The sequence below is a fragment of the Delphinapterus leucas genome, chromosome 8 (genome assembly GCF_059928025.1).
Source record: "Delphinapterus leucas isolate spDelLeu-1000000601 "Yukka" chromosome 8, BTC_Dleu_Yukka2, whole genome shotgun sequence".
Taxonomy (NCBI): Eukaryota; Metazoa; Chordata; class Mammalia; order Artiodactyla; family Monodontidae; genus Delphinapterus; species Delphinapterus leucas.
Window position 1 is genome coordinate 111,369,817 of NC_143136.1, and position 15,865 is coordinate 111,385,681.

The 15,865-nt window shown below is 39.1% G+C and overlaps 1 protein-coding gene across 9 annotated transcripts in view; it reads right to left on the reverse strand.

The window, feature by feature from the left end:
* The window catches only part of HERC2 (HECT and RLD domain containing E3 ubiquitin protein ligase 2), a 230,830-nt gene that overhangs the window by 77,605 nt on the left and 137,360 nt on the right, over positions 1-15,865 (reverse strand). For all 9 annotated transcript variants that reach the window (XM_089916960.1, XM_089916956.1, XM_089916954.1 and 6 more), the window contains one exon: positions 768-943. In XM_089916960.1, the coding sequence (XP_089773086.1) occupies positions 768-943 (176 nt within the window). The remainder of the gene's footprint in view (positions 1-767; positions 944-15,865) is intronic.

Sequence of the window (15,865 nt, forward strand, 5' to 3'; positions counted from 1 at the left end):
AGGCCACTCTAATGTGTGTGAGTTTGTCTTGTTTTATTTAGCATGTTCACTACAGCATTCACAGGACAGAGAACAGGGTTTAGCCTCCAGTAGGTGTTCAATAAATATATGGTGGATGAATAAATACAGTAATAGTCATCACTACAGGGCTCATACAAAATAAGGAACTGAGTAAATGAGAACTTAATCATGAGATGAAATATTGCACAAAATAAAATTATACAACAGAAGACTAATGATACAGATATTCTAAAGATGGATGTTACTCATGGTTGCACAATAATGTAAATTTACCTAATGTCACTGAACTATACACTTAACTGGTTAAGATGGTAAATTTATGTATATTTTATTGTAATAAAAAAATTTTAATTTAAAAGTTATTAATAAAATTCTTAACAAAAAAGGCTGTAAAATATATACCATACCACACTATCTCCAAAGGAAAACACAATTAGGGACAGATAAAAAAGAAAACTACAAGAATATATACCAAAATACTAACAGTAATATTTCAGGTAGAAAAATTAACATTTTTATTTTCCCTTTTAAGCAAATTTTTCTAAATACAATGTGTTTCCACATTAAATTTTTCCTAAAATTAAATTAAATCATATTTTTGAATATGATTTGAACATTAACTAATACTTAACAAATAGTCCTATGGGCACTAAACTATCCTCATTATGAGATACACTCCAATTAAACACTGGCTTTTGAAAGTGAGAGTTTGGGCATGAGTACCACCAACAGCAAACAGCTCTCACCTCCCACTGTTGCCTTTTTCGTCCTCTTCCTCCTCATTATCTGAAGCTAAGAAAGGAACTGCAGCCAAATCTTCCTCCTCCGCACGTATCCGTCCCAGCAGGATGAGACCATGGATTTTACAATCAATTCCTGAGCTCCTGCACTGCTTTATTGCAATTTCAATATACCTGTGATACTAGATACAAACACAGTAAGCTACAGAGTTTTCAGAATCAAACACATTAGATACTTTAACTGGAGAGAAGGACATATGAGACATGGAATGTGTGGAAAGTTAGAGCCCCTTTACTTAAGTTCTGGAAATACTAGGCAGGGTTGAGGCAGGCACATTTGAGTGGGGTTCGCTTTCAAAAGAAGTCGTTAATTCACCAAGGATGTTCATCCAAGGCATGGGACTCACAGTAATTTTCTTACTAAAATGAAATAGTATGATAGCCTTACTGAATGACTCCAAAACTTTTCTGTCTTAAAGCTTTCTTAAACCAAGATGATTAAGAAAGAGATTAGGTGTCAGGTAGTCACAAAGGCTTCATAATTTTTAAAACATAATAAAAACACTTGATTACATACAAATTAGAGAAAACAATACAGAGTCCCATAACCCCATCACCTAGTTCAACAATTATCAATGGATGACTGATTTTGTTCATATATGGATTATCGTAAGAAAATTCCAGGCAGCATGTTGTTTCAAAACTTTAGTATGTATCACTGAAATACAGGCATTTAAAAAATATATCCACAGTACTATTATGATAGCTAAATCAATAATCTTATATCATCTAAATGCTACCAGTGATCAAATTTTCTAATCATCTCATAAACATCTTTCTATTTTCGGCTTATCCAAATCAGAATCCAAACAGGATGCAACCTCCCTCTGTTATACCTTTGCCATTCATTTTTTAAAGTTGGCTCCCTGTCCCACAGAATGCCCCATCCCCCGTACTTGACATTCAGAGTATTCCTCTATTCCTGGATATCATGTGAACAAACACTGAAACAGCAGGAAGCACACACATCACAATGACTTCTTGTTGCCTCAATGGGCCCTAATCAAACCTTAAGATCTACCTATGATGTCACAGGAAGCACAGGTTGAGTGAAAAAGGCAAACAGAGAAATGAAAAATTCTACAAGAAAAAGAGACCCTGTTTCTTTCTTTAGCAAGGAAAAACCAAGACAGTGAAAAATTTTAATGAAGTGCAAAGTGCAGACACTGCCTGAATCACGATTCAGAGTAACCAACTACAAATGAACATTTATTGGATAATTGGGAAAATTTAAACATTGACTGGATATTTTATGATATTAAAGAAAATTTTTCAGTGTGATGGCATTGTGGTTACATTTTTAAAGTCCTTGTTAGAAATGAATAATTGAAGTACTCACTACTGAAATAAGGCCATGTCTGGAGCTTGCTTTAACACCTCAAAAAAAAAAAGGGCGGGGGGCAGGGGGGACACATGGACGGAGTTAGTGAAACACGACTGGCAAAAATGTTGATAATCATTGAAACTAGGTGATAGGTTCATGGAGGATTCAGTATACTTACTATTTACAGTTATGTTAGAAAATTCCTGTCACAAACCATTTTGATAGGAAAAGCAATGCTAGAAGAAAGAGTCCAGTAGCTTTACAGGAATGGTAATATTCTAGTTCTTAAGTTGGTTGGAGGGATGGAGAGTGGGCCTTGAATTTTATGAATACTCACAACGCTTCATATTTCTCATATACGTGAAATACACTATTCTGTGCTTCTCAAATATTACGTAATAAATTGTTCTGAACTGAAAATTTATTAAAATTTATTAAAATCAATACACCTTTCATGAATACCTATCTCAGTTACCGAATAAATTTCTGTGGTTACTGATTTACTTAAAATACAAAAAAAAAGAATTCAGTAGCATAATTAAGATAACAGACAAGCTACATTCCATTACCCAGCAATAAGTTAATAAAATGCACTAAAATGCAATATTATCTTTTCTCAGAAAAACTCAATAATATCTTCAATTTTCATCATTTGCCACTTTATTAATTTATTACCACCATTGGTATTAACTGTTAATTTATTACATGGTATTCCATAAAACAGTTTAATGACATTCAAGAATGAATGGTGTTCCAAAATTTTAGTTATCAAAGACAGGAAGAAAATAAATAGAACAAAAACCTTCTGGTGTACCCAAGGGCCAAAGCATCAACTCTTAGACCTGGGGGAAAGTGTTGGTATGGTCCCATAGTCTCTAGATACAAGTTACCAACCCTCCACCTTGAAAAACTTAACCTATCACTGGCTGTGTATCAGCTTCTTTAACGTAACACACTGGGATCACATGGAACTTGCCTGCCTTTATGTGGGCAGAAAAAAATAATAAAGCAATGATTCTTACCCAAGGAGGCAAAAGACCTGTACTCAGAAAACTATAAGATACTGATGAAAGAAATCAAAGACGACACAAACAGATGGAGAGATATACCATGTTCTTAGATTGGAAGAATCAATATTGTGAAAATGACTATACTACCCAAAGCAATCTACAGATCCAACACAATCCATTTCAAATTACCAATGGCATTTTTCACAGAACTAGAACAAAAAAATTTACAGATTGTATGGAAACACAAAAGACCCTGAATAGCCAAAGCAATCTTGCAAAAGAAAAACAAAGCTGGAGGAACCAGGATCCCTGACTTCAGACTATAGTACAAATCTACAGTAATCAAAACAGTATGGTACTGGCACAAAAACAGAAATACAGATCAATGGAATGGGATAGAAAGCCCAGAGATAAACCCACACACCGATGGTCACCTAATCTATGACAAAGGAGGCAAGACTCTACAATGGAGAAAAGACAGTGTCTTTAATAAGTGGTGCTGGGAAAACTCGACACCTACATATAAAAGAATGAAATTAGAACACTCCCTAACACCATACACAAAAATAAACTCAAAATGGATTAAAGACCTAAATGTAAGGCTGGATTATTATAACACTCTTAGAGGAAAACATAGGCAAAACAATCTTTGACATAAATCGCAGCAATGAAAATAAAAACAAAATGGACATATACACAGTAACAAACATAAGGTAGATAGCTAGTGCGAAGCAGCCGCATGGCACAGGGATATCGGCTCGGTGCTTTGTGACTGCCTGGAGGGGTGGGCTAGGGAGGGTGGGAGGGAGGGAGACGCAAGAGGGAAGAGATATGGGAACATATGTATATGTATAACTGATTCACTTTGTTATAAAGCAGAAACTAACACACCATTGTAAAGCAATTATACCCCAATAAAGATGTTAAAAAAAATAAAAATAAACAAATGGGACCTAATTAAACTCAAAAGGAAAGCAACAGCAAAGGAAACCATAAACAAAACAAAAAGACAACTGTCAGAATGGGAGAAAATATTTGCAAACAAAGCAACTAACAAAGGATTAATCTCCAAAATATACGAACAGCTCATGAAGCTCAATATCAAACAAACAAATAGCCCAATCAAAAAATGGGTGGAAGATCTAAAGAGACATTTCTCCAAAGAAGACATACAGATAGATGGGCAACAGGCAGATGAAAAGATGCTCAATATCACTAATTATTAGACAAATGCAAATCAAAAATACAATGAGGTATCACCTCAAACTGGTCAGAATATCCATCATCAAAAAATCTACAAACAGTAAATGTTACAGAGGGTGTAGGGCAAAGGGAACCCTCCTACACTGTTGGTGGGAATGTAAATTGGTGCAGCCACTATGGAGAACAGTATGGAGGTTCCTTTAAAAGCTAAAAACAGAACTACCATATGGCCCAGCAATCCCACTCCTGGGCATATGTCCAGAGAAAACCATAATTTGAAAAGATACATGCACCCCTATCTTTACTGGAGCACTATTTACAATAGCCAGGACATGGAAGCAACATAAATGTCCGTCACAAGAGGAATGGATAAAGAAGATGTGGTACATATATACAATGGAATATAACTCAGCCATAAAAAAGAACAAGTGAAGTAAGTCAGACACAGAAAGACAAACATCATATGATATCGCTTACATGTGGAATCTAAAAAAAAAGGGTACAAATGAACTTATTTACAAAACAGAAGTAGAGTCATGGATGTAGAAAACAAACTTATAGTTACCAAGGGATAACGGGGGGAGGGATAAATTGGGAGACTGGGACTGACATATACACACTGCTATATATAAAACAGATAACTAATAAGAACCTGCTGTATAGCACAGGGAACTCTACTCAATACTCTGTAATGGCCTATATGGGAAAAGAATCTAAAAAAATAGAGTGGATACATGTACATGTATAACTGATTCACTTTGCTGTACACCTGAAACTAACACACTGTAAGTCAACTATACGCCAATAAAAATTTTTTTAAAGTAATAAAGCAATGATTGGCAAACTGCATTTAATAATTTAAAAATAAACTCACTTATGATAAACTTTAGATGAATAAAAAGTCAACTATTTGGTATCTTTATCCACTATCATACCAATTAAATAAGTTCTCATGAGATAACGTATAGGTAGTTTAAAAAAACTGCTTTAGCCTGCGTTACTTTAAATATATTTAATTTACTAAAATAGTGTTCACGTCTGTGTGGAAAGATTTACTGGAAGATTTATAAGGCAGTCTCACTGATCTGTAATATGTACTGTTTAAAAGAACCTTCACTGATTCTCTCAGACAGAATTTTCAGGAGATAAAATTAACTTGGATTCATTTTGAAATTTTCCTTATTACCAAATTAAAGGTATGAAAACAAAAAAGCAATTTCCAGTGTCACATGTATGGTCAGAAAGAACTATTGCAATAGTAACAGATATTTAACGTGAATAACACAATGCTAAACGCACAAAGCACCCTGACATGCTTGGCAATGACTTTTGCCAAGAGCTTTTACCTCTGCTTCTTACCAAAGATATAGTGAGGAAGAAATTTGTTTTGTTTTCTTTTCAAGCTGATCTGATAAGCAACAAATTCAAGTTGTATACATGTCAAATTTTAAAATAAATACAATTATTTAATTAAGGGGGAAAATATGGGCTCAATGTTATTACAGAGATGGTCAAAAAAAGGCAACTCCATTGTCATTTGCAAACCATCAAAAAGGAACACTATGGGAGAGTGACCAAGATGGCAGAGTAGAAGGACACTGAGCTCACCTCTTCTCACAAGCACAATAAAATCACAACAATCTGCAGAACAACTATCGCTGAAAAAGACTGACACCTACTAGAAAAGATCCTCTACAGCTAAAGACATAAAGATGGACCACAGCAAGACTGCTAGGACAGGCAGGCTCATGATATAATTAAATCCCATACCCACCGGGGTTGGCAACTCACAAATTGGAGAATAATTATATTACAGAGGTTCTCCAACAGGAGTGAGAGTTCTGAGCCTCACATCACACTCCCCAGCCTGGGGGTCTGGCACTGGGAAGAGGAACCCTGAGAGCATCTGCCTTTGAAGATCAGTGGGGGCTTGACTGGAGGAGCTCCAGAGGACTGGGGGAAATAGAGACTTCACTCATAAAGGGTGCATGCAAAATCTCACATGCACCAGGACCAAGAGCAAAAGCAGCAATTTGATAGGTATCTGGGCCAGATCTACCTGCTGGTCTTGGAGGGTCTCCTGGGGAGGCAGGGAGAGGCTGTGGCCCACACTGGGGGCATAGACACTAGTGGCAGATATATCAGGAGAATATTCATCTGCATGAGCTCTCCTGGAGGCTGACATTCTGGCACCAAGACCTGGCCCCACCCACCAGACTCTAGGCTCCAATGCTGGAACGCCTCAGGATAAACAACAAACTAGGTGCAGAAACAGCCATCAGCAGACAGACTGCCTAAAGACTTCCTGAGCCCACAGCTGCCTCTATACATGGTCCTGCCCACCAGAGGACCAAGACCCAACTCCACCTACCAGGGGGCAGGCACCAGCCCCACCTGCCAGGAATCTCACTCACTCAACTATCTAGACCAGCCTCACTCACCAGAGGTCAGACACCAGAAGCAAGAAAACGACAGTCCTTCAGCCAACAGACCAAGTCTGCAAATGCAGGCCAGACCCTACCCTGGAACCAGCTGGCCCGTGGCCCTTCCTTGGATGATGAGAAGGAACTGCACTGCTGGGATGCATAGGACATCTCTTACAGAGGGCCACTTCTCCAAGGTTGAGAAGCAGAACCAACCTACCACATACATAAAAATACAAATAGCAATTTAAACAAAATGAAGCAACAGGATTATGTTTCAGACGAAGTAAGAAGATAAAACGCCATAAGAAAAACTAAGTGATGTCGAGGCAACCTACCCAAGAGTTCAGAGTAATGATGATAAAGATGATGAAAGAACTCAGAAGGAGAATAGATGCACAGAGCGAGAAATTAGAAGTTTTTAAATAAAGAATTAGAAAATATACAGAACAACCAAACAGAATTAAGGAATGCAATAACTGAACTGAAAAATATACTAGAAGGAATCAACAGTAGCCTAAATGAGGCAGAAGAATGGATTAGTGAGCTAGAAGACACAGTACTGGAAATCGCTGCTAGCAAATAGAAAAGAGAACAAAAAGAAATGAGGACAGTTTAAGAGACCAGTAGGACGACGACAAGCACATAAATATTCATATTATAGGGGTCCCAGAAGAAGAGAGAGAGAAAGGACTTGATAAAATATCTGAAGAGATAATAGCTGAAAACTTACCTAAGCTGGGAAAGGAAAAAGTCAACCAAGTCCAGGAAGCACAGAGAATCCCATATAGGATTAACCCACAGAGGAATACACAAGGACTATTGTCATAAAAATTAAAAGATAAAGAGAGAATATTAAAAGTAACAAGGGAAAAGCAAAAGACAACATACAAGGGAATCCTATAAGGCTATCAGCTGATTTTTCAGCAAAACCTCTGCAGACCAGAAGGGAATGCACAATATAAAGTGATGAAAGAGAAGAACCTATAACCAAGAATATTCTACACTGCAAGGCTCTCACTGAGATTTGATGAAGAAAACAAAAGCTTTACAGACAAGTAAAAGCTAAAAGAATTCAGGAACATCAAACCAGCTTTACAGCAAATGCTAAAGGAACTCCTCTAGGTGGAAAAGAAAACAACACAACTAGAAACAAGAAAATTACAAAATGGAAAAGCTCACTGGTAAAGGCAAACATACAGTAGGAAATCATTCACACACAAAGCTAGTAGAGAGGTTAAAAGACAAAAGGAGTAAAATCATCTGTACCCACAATAAGGGTTTAAGGGATAGACAAAACAATTAGATGTAAAATATGAATTCAAAAGCAGTGACCATGAGGGGAGAAGAGTACAAATGCAGGGTATCTAAAATGCATTTGAAATTAAGAGATCAGCAACTTAAAACAAGCACATATTTAACTAGACTGCTGTACAAAAACCTCATAGTAACCACAAAACAAAAACCTGTAATAGAAATACACACAAAAAAGAAAAAGGAATGCAAAATAACACTAAAGATATACATCAAATCAGAAGAGAACAAAAGAAGAAAGGGGGAAAAAAGACCTACAAAAACAAATCCAAAACAATTAGCAAAACGGCAATAGGAACATACATATGGATAAATACCTTAAATGTAAACGGACTAAATGCTCCAACCAAAAGACACAGACTGACTGAATGGAAACAAAAACATGGCCCACATATCTGCTGCCTATAGGAGACTCACTTCAGATCTAGAGACACATACAAACTGAAAATGTGGGGAAGAAATGTTGTATCTTCTTCAATCCAAGGAAATACAACAATTGTAAATATATATACACCCAACAGGGAAGCATCTCAATATATAAGGCAAACATTAACAGACATAAAAGGAGAAATCGACAGTAACACAATAACAGTGGGGGACATTAATACCCCACCTTCATTAGTGGACAGATCACCCAGACAGAAAATCAATAAGGAAACACAGGCTTTAAATGACATATTAGACCAGAGGGGCTTAATTGATATTTATAAAGCATTCTACCTGAGAGTACCAGAATACACATTCTTTTCAAGTGCACATGGAACATTCTCCAGGATAGATGACATGCTAGGCCACAAAGCAAGCCTCAGTAAATTCAAGAAAACTGAAATAATAGCAAGCATCTTTTACGACCACAACACTATGAGATTAGAAATCAACAAGAAAACAACTGCAAAAAAAACAAGCATGTGGAGGCTGAACAATATGCTACTAAACAGCCAGTGGATCACTGAAGAAATCAAGGAGGAAATCAGAAAATACCTACAGACAAATGAAAATAAAAACATGATGATCCAAAACCTATGAGATGCAGCAAAGCAATTCTAAGAGGGGAGTTCTCAAATAAACAACAAACCTTATGCCTAAAGCAAACAGAGAAACAAGAACAAACAAAAGCCAAAGTTAGGAGAAGAAAAGAAATCATAAAGATCAGAGCAGAAATAAATGAAATAGACACTAAAATACCAATAGAAAAGATCAATGAAACTACAAGCTGGTCCTTTGAAAACAGAAAAAAAAAATTGATAAGCCTTTAGTCAAAATCATCAAGAAAAAAACGGGAGAGGGCCGGAAACAATAAAATCAGAAATGAAAAAGAAGTTATAACCAAGAGCACAGAAATACAAAGGGTCATAAGAGACTACTACGAGCAACAACATGCCAATTAAATGGACAACCTAGAAGAAATGGACAAATTCCTAAAAGGTATAATCTCCCAAGACAGAATCACGAAGAAATAGGAAGTATGAACAGACCAATTACAAGTACTGATATTGAATCTGTGACTTCTTTAAATCAATTAAGCAATTTATTTTTCATTGATGTATAGCTGATATATAATATTATGTGAGTTACAGGTATACAATATAGTGATTCACAATTTTTATAGGTTATACTCCATATCTGCTATATTCCCCATGTTGTACAATATATCCTTGTAGCTTATTTTATACCTAATAGTTTGTGCCTCTTAACTCCCTACCCCTATATTGCCCCTCCCCTCTTCCTTCTCCCCCTGGTAGCCACTAGTTTGTTCTCTATGTCTATGACTCAGCTTCTTTTTCTGTTATATTCACTAACTGGTGTATTTTTTAGATTCCACATGTAAGTGATATCATACAGTATCTGTCTTTCTCTGTCTGACTTATTTCACTTAGCATAATGCCCTCCAAGTCCCTCCATGTTGTTGCAAATGGCAAATTTTCATTCTCTTTTGTGGCTGAGCAGTACTCCACTGTATTTATGTACCACATCTTTATCCGTTCGTCTGTTGATGGACACTTAGGTTGCTTCCCTATCTTGACAATTGTAAATAATGTTGCTATGAACATTGGGGTACATGTTATCTTTTTCGGATATATACCTGTACCAATTTACATTCCCACCAACAGTGTACAAGTGTTCCCTTTTCTGCAATCCTCGCTAACATTTGTTATTTGTGTTCTTTTTGATGACAGCCATTCTGACAGGTCTGAGGTGATATCTCATCATGGTTTTAATTTGCATTTCACTGATGATTTGTGATTTTGAGTATCTTTTCATCTGCCTGTTGGCCATCTGCATTTCTTCTTTGGAAAAATGTCTATTCAGTTCTTCTGCCCATTTTTTAATTGGGTTATTTTTTGCTGTTGAGTTGTATGAGCTGTTGACATATGTTGTATATTAATCCCTTATCAGTCATACCATTTCAATTTTTTTCTCCCATTCAATAGGTTGTCTTTTCATTTTCTCCAGGGTATCCTTTGCTGTGCAAAAGCTTTTCAGTTAATTATGTGCTAAATCTGTGATTTTAAAACTTGCAACAATCAAAAGTTCAGGACCAGGTGACTTCACAGGTGAATTCTACCAAACATTTAGAGAAGAGTTAACACCTATCCTTCTGAAACTACTGCAAAAAAACAAACTGCAGAGGAAGGAACATTCCCAAACTCATTCTATGAAGCCACCATCGCCCTGATAGCAAAACCAGACAAAGATATCGCACACACACACACACACACACACACAAGAAATGAAAATTTACAGGGCAACTATCACTGATGAACATAGACACAAAAATCCTCAACAGGTGACCTCCCTGGTGGCGCGGGTGGTTAAGACTCCACACTCCCAATGCAGGGGGCCTGGGTTTGATCCCTGGTCAGGGAACTAGATCCCACCTGCATGCTGCAACTAAGCAGCTGGTGAACCGCAACTAAGGAGCCTGTGAGCCTCAACTAACGGAGCCCACCTGCTGCAACTAAGGAGCCCATGTGCCACAACTAAGGAGCTGGTGAGCCACAACTAAGGAGCCCTCGAACCACAACTAAGTAACCTGCCTGCCACAACTAAGGAGCCCACGTGACGCAACTAAGGAGTCTGCGAGCCGCAACTAAGGAGCCCGACTGCTGCAAGTAAGACCTGGCTCAACCAAATAAATAAATAAATAAATTTTTTAAAAATACTAGCAAACCAAATCCAACAATACATTAAAAGGATCATACACCATCATCAAGCAGAATTATCCCAGGGGTGCAAGGATTTTTCAGTATCCACAAATCAGTGTGATACACCATGTTAACAAATTGAAGAATAAAAACTGTATTATCATCTCAAATGGATGCAGAAAAAGCTTTTGACAAAATTCAACACACACTTATGATAAAAACTCTCCAGAAAGTGGGCATAGAGGGAACATACCTCAACAAAATAAAGGCCATAAAGCCTATCCTGGGCTTGAAATAAAGATACTGGGACGAGAGGAAGATGGCAGAAGAGTAAGATGTGGGGATCACCTTCCTCCCCACAGATACACCAGAAATACATCTACATGTGGAACAACTCCTACAGAACACCTACTGAACGCTGGCAGAAGACCTCAGACCTCCCAAAAGGCAAGAAAGTCCCCACGTACCTGGGTAGGGCAAAACAAAAAAGAATAAACAGAGACAAAAGGATAGGGACAGGACCTGCACCAGTGGGAGGGAGCTGTGAAGGAGGAAAGGTTTCCACACACTAAGAAATCCCTTCGCGGGCAGAGACTGTGGGTGGCACAAGGGGAAAGCTTCAGAGCCACGGAGGAGAGCACAGCAACAGGGGTGCCAAGGGCAAAGCGAAGAGATTCCCGCACAGAGGATCGGTATCGACCGGCACTCACCAGCCCGAGAGGCTTGTCTGCTCACCTGCCGGGGCGTGCAGGGCTGGGAGCTGAGGCTTGGGCTTCAGGGAGAGGTCGGAGCACAGGGAGAGGACTGGAGCTGGCAGCATGAACACAGCCTGCAGGGGGTTAGTGCACCACGGCTAGCCGGGAGGGAGTCCGGGGAAAAGTCTGGACCTGACGAAGAGGCAAGAGACTTTTTCTTCCCTCTTTGTTTCCTGGTGCGCGCTGCTTAAAGGAGCTCCAGAGACAGGTGCGAGCCGCAGCTAAAAGTGCGGACCGCCTGGAGGGGTGGGATAGGGAGGGTGGGAGGGAGGGAGACGCGAGAGGAAAGAGATATGGGAACATATGTATAACTGATTCACTTTGTTATAAAGCATAAACTAACACACCATTGTAAAGCAATTATACTCCAATAAAGATGTGAAAAAAAAAAAAAAACTGCGGACCCCAGAGACGGGCATGAGATGCTAATGCGCTGCGGCCGCCACCAAGAAGCCTGTGTGTGAGCACAGGTCACTATCCACAACCTCCTCCGGGGAGCCTGTGCAGCCCACCACTGCCAGGGTCCTGGGATCCAGGGACAACTCCCCCGGGAGAACGCACGGCGCGCCTAAGGCTGGTGCAACCTCACGCCGGCCTCTGCCGCCGCAGGCTCGCCCCGCACTCCGTGCCCCTCCCTCCCCTCCGGCCTGAGTGAGCCAGAGTCCCCAGAAGAGCTGCTACTTTAACCCCATCCTGTCTGAGCAAAGAACAGACACCCTCCGGCAACCTACACGGGGAGGCAGGGCCAAATCCAAAGCTGAACCCCAGGAGCTGAGAGAACAAAGAAGAGAAAGGGAATCTCTCTCAGCAGCCTCAAAAGCAGCGGATTAAAGCTCCACAATCAACTTGATGTCCCCTGCATCTGTGGAATACATGAATAGACAACAAATCATCCCAAATTAAGGTGGACGTTGAGAGCAAGATTTATTATTTTTTTCCCTTTTCCTGTCTTTGTGTGTATGCGTATGCTTCTGTGTGAGACTGTCTGTATAGCTTTGCTCCCACCATTTGTCCTAGGATTCTATACGTCCGTTTTTGTTTTTGTTTTTCTTTCTTTTCAAACAAAATTTTTTCTTAATAATGACTTTTTATTTTAATAACTTTATTTTATCTTACTTTATTTTATCTCCTTCCTTCCTTCCTTCCTTCCTTTCCTTCCCTCCCTCCCTTCCGTCCTCCCTGCCTCCCTCCCTCCCCTCTTCCTTCCTTCCTTTCTTCCTACCTTTCTTTCTTTCTACTTTTTCTCCCTTTAATTCTGAGCCGTGTGGATGAAAGGCTCTTGGTGCTGTAGCCAGGAGTCAGTGCTGTGCCTCTGAGGTGGGAGAGCCAACTTCAGGACACTGGTCCACAAGAGACCTCCCAGCTCCACATAATATCAAACGGCGAAAATCTCCCAGAGATCTCCATCTCAACACCAACACCCAGCTTCACTCAATGACCAGCAAGCTACAGTGCTGGACACCCTATGCCAAACAACTAGCAAAACAGGAACACAACCCCATCCATTAGCAGAGAGGCTGCTTAAAATCATAATAAGTCCACAGATACCCCAAAACACACCGCCAGACGTGGACCTGCCCACCAGAAAGACAAGATCCAGCCTCATCCACCAGAACACAGGCACTAGTCCCCTCCACCAGGAAGTCTATACAACCCACTGAATCAGCTTTAGCCACTGGGGACAGACACCAAAAACAACGGGAACTATGAACCTGCAGCCTACAAAAAGGAGACCCCAAACACAGTAAGATAAGCAAAATGAGAAGACACAAAAACACACACCAGATGAAGAAGATAAAAACCCACCAGACCTAACAAATGAAGAGGAAATAGGCAGTCTACCTGAAAAAGAATTCAGAATAATGATAGTAAAGATGATCCAAAATCTTGGAAATAGAATAGACAAAATGCAAGAAACATTTAACAAGGACCTAGAAGAACTAAAGAGTAAACAAGCAACAATGAACAGCACAATAAATGAAATGAAAAATATTCTAGATGGGATCAATAGCAGAATAACTGAGGCAGAAGAACGGATAAGTGACCTGGAAAATAAAATAGTGGAAATAACTACTGCAGAGCAGAATAAAGAAAACAGAATGAAAAGAACTGAGGACACTCTCAGAGACCTCTGGGACAACATTAAACGCACCAACATTCGAATTATAGGGGTTCCAGAAGAAGAAGAGAAAAAGAAAGGGACTGAGAAAATATTTGAAGAGATTATAGTTGAAAACTTCCCTAATATGCAAAAGGAAATAGTTAATCAACTCCAGGAAGCACAGAGAATCCCATACAGGATAAATCCAAGGAGAAATACGCCAAGATACATATTAAACAAACTGTCAAAAATTAAATACAGGGCTTCCCTGGTGGCGCAGTGGTAGAGAGTCCACCTGCCGATGCAGGGCACATGGGTTCGTGCCCCGGGTCTGGGAGCAGCTGGGAGCAGCTGGGCCCGTAAGCCATGGCCACTAAGCCTGCGCGTCCAGAGCCTGTGCTCCGCAACAGAAGAGGCCACAACACTGAGAGGCCCGCATACCGAAAAAAAAAAAAAAATTAAATACAAAGAAAACATATTAAAAGCAGCAAGGAAAAAACAACAAATAACACACAAGGGAATCCCCATAAGGTTAAAAGCTGATCTTTCAGCAGAAACTCTGCAAGCCAGAAGGCAATGGCAAGAGATATTTAAAGTGATAAAGGAGAAAAACCTGCAACCAAGATTACTCTACCCAGCAAGGATTTCATTCAGATTTGATGGAGAAATTGAAACCTTTACAGACAAGCAAAAGCTGAGAGAGTTAAGCACCACCAACCCAGCTTTACAACAAATGCTAAAGGAACTGCTCTAGGCAAGAAACACAAGAGAAGGAAAAGACCTACAATAATGAACCCAAAACAATTAAGAAAATGGGAATAGGAACATACATATCGATAATTACCTTAAATGTAAACAGACTAAATGCTCCCACCAAAAGAGACAGATTGGCTGAATGGATACAAAAACAAGACCCACGTATATGCTGTCTACAAGAAACCCACTTCAGACCTAGAGACACGTACAGACTGAAAGTAAGGGGATGGAAAAAGATATTCCATGCAAATGGAAACCAAAAGAAAGCTGCAGTAGCAATTCTCATATCAGACAAAATAGACTTTAAAATAAAGACTATCTGAAGAGACAAAGAAGGACACTACACAATGATCAAAGGATCGATCCAAGAAGAAGATATAACAATTGTAAATATTTATGCACCCAACAAAGGAGCACCTCAAATCATAAGGCAAATTCTAAGAGCCATAAAAGGGGAAATCGACAGTAACACATTCATCGTAGGGGACTTCAACACCACACTATCACCAATGGACAGATCATCCAAAATGAAAATAAATAAGGAAACACAAGCTTTAAATGATAAGATGGACTTAACTGATACTTATAGGACATTCCATCCAAAAACAACAGAATACACATCAAGTGCCCATGGAACATTCTCCAGGATAGATCATATCTTGGGTCACAAATCAAGCCTTGGTAAATTTAAGAAAATTAAAATTATATTAAGTATCTTTTCCGACCACAACGCTGTGAGACTAGATATCAATTACAGGAAAAGATCCATTAAAAATACAAACACATGGAGGCTAAACAATACACTACTTAATAACCAAGAGATCACTGAAGAAATCAAAGAAGAAATTAAAAAATACCTAGAAACAAATGACAATGGAGACACGATGACCCAAAACGTATGGGATGCAGCAAAAGCAGTTATAAGAGGGAAGTTTATAGCAATATAATCCTACCTTAAGAAACAGGAAACATCTCGAATAAACAAACTAACCTTGCACCTAAAGCAATTAGA